Source organism: Oreochromis aureus, linkage group 13 (assembly GCF_013358895.1).
Source record: "Oreochromis aureus strain Israel breed Guangdong linkage group 13, ZZ_aureus, whole genome shotgun sequence".
Lineage (NCBI taxonomy): Eukaryota > Metazoa > Chordata > Actinopteri > Cichliformes > Cichlidae > Oreochromis > Oreochromis aureus.
In genome coordinates this window covers 25876055-25882945 of record NC_052954.1, presented here as the reverse complement: position 1 = coordinate 25882945, position 6891 = coordinate 25876055, and the positions used below count along the sequence as shown (strand labels likewise).

General features: G+C 38.4%; 1 protein-coding gene across 1 annotated transcript; it reads left to right on the top strand.

Annotated features, from left to right (window-relative positions):
- The first annotated feature begins 74 nt into the window (after positions 1-74).
- On the top strand, positions 75-6457 carry LOC116324864 (cytochrome P450 3A40-like). Its single transcript, XM_031745631.2, has 13 exons — positions 75-373; positions 482-575; positions 785-837; positions 1556-1655; positions 2071-2187; positions 3001-3086; positions 3175-3317; positions 3403-3527; positions 3641-3725; positions 4935-5095; positions 5194-5420; positions 5592-5754; positions 5830-6457. Exons 1-13 carry the CDS (start codon positions 324-326, stop codon positions 5902-5904), a joined length of 1479 nt encoding a protein of 492 aa, XP_031601491.2. The 5' UTR covers positions 75-323; the 3' UTR covers positions 5905-6457.
- Positions 6458-6891: the final 434 nt, after the last annotated feature.

Below are 6891 nucleotides of genomic sequence, written 5' to 3'. Positions count from 1 at the left end.
GTAACCCGTGTCACTGATGTTTGATCAAGATCTTTATCTCTTTGGGTCTCCTGGGTTATTGTGGAAAAAGAAAATAATAATAAGCCAGATAGTTTAGGTGACATGTTACAGAGCCCCTATGCGATGGCAAAAGGGTGTTTTTTTCTTCTGACTCAACTGTCGATGCAAACAGTGAAAATGCAAACAAAAGAAGATTAAGAAGCCTCTGAACCTTTGTACATATTATTTGTCTCAGAGTCCATTGGCCACAGAGAGGCTTTAAGGTCGCTTGTTTTCCAGCTCGCAGCCAGATTTTCTCTCCTGTTTGTTGGAACAACGTTAAAATGTTTTTCACCTGGACTTTGCTGGCCCTGCTTTTTACTTTGATATTACTGTGAGTATTCCTCCAAAGCAATAGCTGGGTGTCATCCTGGCTGATTTTTTTTTTTTTTTTTTTACTGTCCAACTGATGATCCCAGATTTTTTCTTTTTTGTAACACAGATATGGAATATCGCCATATCGGTTCTTCAAAAAGCTGGGGATACCTGGACCGAGGCCGCTGCCTTTTATTGGAACGATGCTGGGCATGAGGAAGGTACGCACGGAAACCAAACTCACATTAGAGACTGGGATATGAAGAGCTGACTGATTTGATCTTTGAGAATTTGAGATGAGGGTGTTTTTAATGAACTTATCGATTATCAGTCTCAGTGACCTGCCTGACCTCTCTGTATACTTTGGGTGCACATGTCCTGTTCAGTGGCTTTTTTACACTAAAACAGATTTTCTTCTAACTTCTTGTAGGGATTTCTTGCTTTTGACAGAGAGTGCCATGCCAAATATGGGGACATCTGGGGGTGAGTTCTTGCTTCATCAGTATACATACAAGAAATCACCAGGAGGTCTGTTGATATCAAATTCTGTCTGTGAGCCATGATCACTGGGACAGGGTGGAAAAATATTCACTGGCTCCCATTTTTCATGAAGCCGTTTCTCCTTGTGGCCTGAAGCAGATCTCTTTTAGTGGAAGCATAGGATTCCAATTTTCTTTATTTTAGGGATAAAAGGGGAAAAAGGTTGGGGACAGTTCTTCACAACACAAGGCGAAATGTCTGAAATGCATATATCCTACTATATCAACACTAGATTCACAAACAGGTTCACAGTATAAGTATGTCAAAATTCCTTTATCAATATATCAATAAAATGATTAATAAAAGATTTGAAAAGCAGTTATTTCACTTAAGCTTTAAATTGGTTCTTCATCCTTTTTCACTCTTTTTTGCCAAATGAATTCCAGTCAAAATATGAGTTCAGGGAATCTGAAATGAGAAGCATATGAAAACCTACAAAAATAAATTCTATAAAATTTCTTATTCCATTGTCATGTTTATATTTATTAATAATAGCACCGTGATATCCTCTTCATAGCATCATGTGTAATTTTACTACCTGCACAGATGAAAAAACCTCTTTGATTAACTGAAGGTTGTTTACTTATCCAGATGCTTAATAATGCCTTAAATGATTTGCTGTGATTTAAGCTACTGTGAAAGGCTCTTTCCTTTTTTGCAGGTTGTACGATGGACAAATGCCGGTGTTAATGGTAACCGACCCTGAGATTGTTAAAACTGTTATGGTGAAAGAGTGCTACTCTTTATTTACCAACCGCAGGGTAAGAGGCTCCGCTTTTTATCGTAGAGTGAAAATTCAGCAAATCGTGAAACCTTTGGACGTCCTGTCAGCGCAACACTCCCCAAAAGAGTTTTATCTTTTGCTTTTTTGTTTGAAAGCTAGATTAGTCACATATGCCCCCCGATATATCATTAACATGGGGTAGAAGGGCAGGCAAATAATTACATTTTACTCTGGCCTGTCCAAACTGTTCTAATTCCATATGCATTGATCTATCCAAACAAAGTCCTACATGAAAATGCATAATATAGAGCTAACACAGAAATGATGTTACAAGATATTACAAATGATATTACATTATCTGAGCAAACTACTTGAGTTGTTATGGGACTGGAAGATGTTGGTGGAAGCAAACTGTAAACACTAAGAGTAGTTTTTCCTTGTCCTTTTCAAAGGATACTGGTCTCTTCAGCGGACCTCTGGATGATGCAGTGGTAGCAGTGAAAGACGAAAGGTGGAAACGGATTCGCAACACTCTGTCTCCATGCTTCACCAGCGGCAGACTGAAACAGGTCGATATCATATGTGGGTTCATTAACCACGTCTGTGTTTCATGTGTGCTTACAACAAAAGTAATAGATTTATTTCTTGTTCAAATGTCATCACTTTATATTGGGTTCCCCCCCCCTCAAACTACTTATACAGGCATCATTAAAAAGTGTTGGTACCTTTACACATAATATATAAAATCACTAACATTTAGCTGTTTCTTTGGATAACACTGACATAAAGGTACACAGTAATTTGAGGTATTTCAGGAAATCACTAAAATAAGGCTCTATTTGTAGCTCCTAATAGCCTTATTTCACTATTTCCACTTCAATTGACATTAATTAAAGCCCTGAATTTAAAGTGAATTGTGTTCTGGTACTTGCCATTCCTTTTTTAAGTTCCCAAAGTGTGCAAATAAGTATAGCTAAATGTTGTCCACGGCTCAAAATATAACCAAATAACAGACACTTTTGGCTGCCCCCTTATTCAAAAGGTGTCATTACACCTATTACATTTAGCAGAGTGTTATACTAAATTTCTGTCTTCTCCTGGTACTAAACCAGTGAGTTTTTGCTTGTTTGGCAATTCTGAAAACCACCTTATTATGAAGCTACCAAACATACCACTAGTTATTATATATTATTATTATCATCGGATCCTCAGAGAAATCAGTAATTTTCAGAATGAGCAGGAATTTGACTCTTTTATTGCTCTTTTATTGTTTTATTTTGTGGCAAACATGGGTATATCTCTCCAAAATAAAATAAAGGTACCAACATTAGAGCATTCACAATATAATATAATTCTCTTCTTTTGTCTTTTATTTTTTTAAGGTTTTTCCCGTCGTTGCTCGCTATGCAGAACGACTTGTTGCAAAACTTGAGGAAACAAATTTGGATGAACCCATCAATGTTAAACAGTATGTTGTTAATCTGTAAAATGCAAACATATTACATTGTTCACTGTAAAATAAATTCATTCACCACATGTATTTTCAAATCTTATAGGTTTGTGGCTCCTTACAGTTTAGACACTGTGACCAGTGCTTCTTTCAGTGTGGAGATAGACTCCATAAACAATCCAAACGACCCTATTAATGTTCAAATTATGAAGGTCCTTAAAGTCAACATTGGGCTTTTCTTTTTGCTAGGTATGACCTTACTTTTACTCTTTTACACAAACTCCATTTGATCATATGGTATCCTTTTGTTAACCTGTCTTTACTCTTCTTTCAGTGGCATTTCCCCTCGGTCGTCGTCTGTTAAAGCAGCTCCAAATTGAGATCATGCCCAAAGAAAACATGAACTTTTTCCTCAACATCATCAAGCGATTTAAAGATGAGCATCGTGAAGACAAATCTGTAAGCATTATATCTGTAAAGGAAGATCAACATTATCTTGTCTGTATGCACTTACCCCTGGGTCATTTTCAAGTCCTGCTGTGAAACGTCCCCATTTTAATGCTTTAAACCAGACACGACCAGACTTCCTGCATGTGTTGATTCAGAGTGAGATCCCAGAAAAGAACTATAAGAACAATGAAGAACAGCCAAGTAAAGGTATGTTTTTATCGCAGAAGTAACCAAGATCAAGTTAGCCTCCAGTCTCAAATATGAGGTCTCCGATATATGATGGAGTCTTGTTCATTAAGAGCTTTGTATTTGAGGATGAAGATTTTAAATTCAATTCTGTATAGCTGATTACTGATCATTTATTTTAACAGTTAATGTCAAAATACATATTTTAAGAGGGAAGAATACTGGGCAGAGCTCACGAATGTAGTTGAGACAAGCTCTGGGTGGTAATGAAGAGTTTTGAGTGTTTTTAAGCGTTGAGGGGAAACTGCCAAGAATGTGTTTGGTGTATCCTCTGGATAGAGGAAAGAGGACAAGGATGATTTAGTGATTTAGAAATGGAGAAGTACAAGAAAGTATTCAAACGTAGAGGTTAGCGAAGAAAATGTGAACTAGGGAGATGAAGACAGTACACAGGAGAACTGCTCTGAGTCTCTTGTTTTCACAATGTTAATGGACACGTTGACAGATGAGCTCAGGCAGTGCTGTTCACCGATGACATTTGTAGTGAACGAAGGGAGCAGGTGGAAGAGAGCCTGAAGAGATGGAGGTAGACTTTGGAGAGAAGAGGAAGGAAAGTCAGTAGATGCAAGACAGAATACATGTGTCTGAATGAGAGGGAGACAGATGCTACAGTGACGCTGCCAGGAGGAGAGATACTGAAGCTATAGGAGTTTAAATACTTGGGGTCAACCATCCAAAGCAACAGATAGTCCAGAAGAGAGTGGACTGGACATAGAGTGAAGTGGGTGTATATGAGTGTGAGGGGGGAAGGCTAACAAGAATGTAGTTGGGCCTACATGTAAGGTTTAGAGATGGTGACCCTAGACAAGGCTGAGCTGGAGGTGGACAGCTCAGTTTGAGCACTTTAACGACAAGGTTAGAGAACGAATCCTGAGATAGTTTGTACATGTCCAGAGGACGGATAGTAGATATGTTAGGTAAAGGGTGTTGAATATGGAGCTGCCAGGCAGGAGGAAAAGGGAAAGACCTCAGAGGAAGCTGTAGTAAAGAAGGACACGCAGAGCGTTAGTGTGACAGAGGAAGACGCTAGCGACAGTGTGAGATGGAGGAATATGATCTGCTGTGGCGACCCCTACAGGGGGCAGCTGAAAGAAGATCAACAATGTCAACCAGTATTTGGTCCCTGCTCCACTTTTTATTACCATAAAAATCTTTTGTTTTTTGTTTTAGGTTTGACTGAACATGAGATACTTTCCCAGGCCTTCGTCTTCATCCTTGGAGGCTACGACACCACTAGTCTCACTGTTACTAACATCCTTTATAATCTGGCTACAAACCCTGATGTGTTGCAGACCTTACACAAAGAAATCGATGATAACCTGAAGGAAGATGTACAGTAATTCTTTACATAATTTTCTGCCATCTTTGTTTGAATAATAGACACCAATGTATTTTCTTTTTGTGTTTGCCACCTCCATTATTTGTCTAGGCGCCCATTTCATACGAGGAGCTGACCAGTCTAAAGTACCTGGACCAAGTTATACTTGAATCGATGCGATTGATTCCCATTGTCCCTCGCATAGACAGGGTGTGCAAAAAAACTGTTAAAGTGAATGGCCTCACCATCCCTGAGGGAACCGTGGTTGGAATTCCTATGTGGTTGTTGCACAAAGACCCACGCTACTGGAACTCACCTGAGCTTTTCAGACCAGAGAGGTAAATCTGTGCCATTAGAAACTTATTGAAAACTCCTCCACTGGAACATAATTCTTAAAGAAAATGTATTTGTGCAGAGTAACCCAGCCATATCTCTCTTTTTACACACCTGCTATGTTATTTTTTAATGTTTCAAATAGCGGATTTGAAAAGTCTCATCTGTATCTGCAGGTTCAGTAAAGACAGCGGGGAGGAGGTGAACCCATACGTGTACATGCCATTTGGACTCGGCCCTCGTAACTGTGTTGGGAGGCGCTACGGCCTACTCACCATGAAGATGGTTATTGTCTGTCTCTTGCAGAAGTACACTTTGGAAACATGCAAAGAGACCATGGTAAAAGCAGCACTGCCACATACTGTCATACAACTCTGCTGTCATGTTCCTGATTTTCTTTTCTTTTTCTTTTAGATTCCACTTCAGTTTGACTGGAAGTTTGAACCTGTTCAGCCTGTAAAACTCAAGTTTGTTCCCAGAAAAGAGTAATCTAAGAGGGAACGTCTCCAAATCCCATCAAACATGTTTTTATATCTGCTGCCAAGATAACATTCACTGAGTTGATATTTTCAGCTACTTTAAAATGTTATTTGAATCAGAGCAGGGTAAACATCTGATTTTTGTTTTTTTGCTGTGTTGATCTCTTTTAATTACTTTTATTTAAATTGTGTTGAAAATTTGATCTATTTTGTGTCCAAAAGCTACACCAGTCGGTGTCTTAAATGGACCTTACACTCAAGAGATTTTGACTTTAACGTTTATACATTTTTAAATTGTAATTGCATTTATTAAATCATAAGGCTACTGCTTGTGCGATACACCTCTCACTGATGACTGTAGTTTTATTATTGGTGGTATCTGTCTCCACCTAGCTTCAACAGCTGGCAACAAGCGTTTGATTTGTTCTAAACTTTGACCACTGTCCATTGCTGGTTATATAGAAAGAAATTTCAGATTGTGTCATCAAATGCAAATACTTGCATCACCTGTTTACTGTCAGTTTCTTTCACGTTTTCACAATAAAATACGTCCAAAATCCAAAGTTCCAGCGTATGTTTCCAGAACTGAGCCTCTGAAATTTTTCTTCTACGCTGACAATTTGGACAAATTTTGTTTTCCAGAAGGAATAGTTCCACATGCTCCTTCTCTTTTATTATTTTTAACAGCGGTATGTTGAGCAAATGCAGTACTGAGTAAAAATCTGTAAAAAGCTGTAAAGTTTGCCTGTTTAAAATGGCTCGTTTCATAGACAGGATAAACTGGGGAGCTGAATAAAGCAGCGGTCCTCAACCTTTTTTGCACCACGGATCGGTTTATGCCCAACAATATTTTCACGGACCAGACTTTAAGGTGTTGCGGATAAATACAACAAAATAAAACCAGTACCGGTACCAAAAAAAAAAAAAAAAAAAAAAAAGATTTATTCATAACACACGCGAAAAGACCCAGGGAAACAGAGTTAACGATAAAAACGAT

Excerpts from the sequence above, each read along its gene's own strand:
- LOC116324864 (XM_031745631.2), top strand. The coding sequence starts at position 324 with ATGTTTTTCACCTGGACTTTGCTGGCCCTGCTTTTTACTTTGATATTA. Across the intron at positions 374-481 it reads CTTTTTACTTTGATATTACT|ATATGGAATATCGCCATATC; the intron begins GTGAGTATTCCT and ends TTTGTAACACAG. Across the intron at positions 3,726-4,934 it reads TGAAGAACAGCCAAGTAAAG|GTTTGACTGAACATGAGATA; the intron begins GTATGTTTTTAT and ends TTTTTGTTTTAG.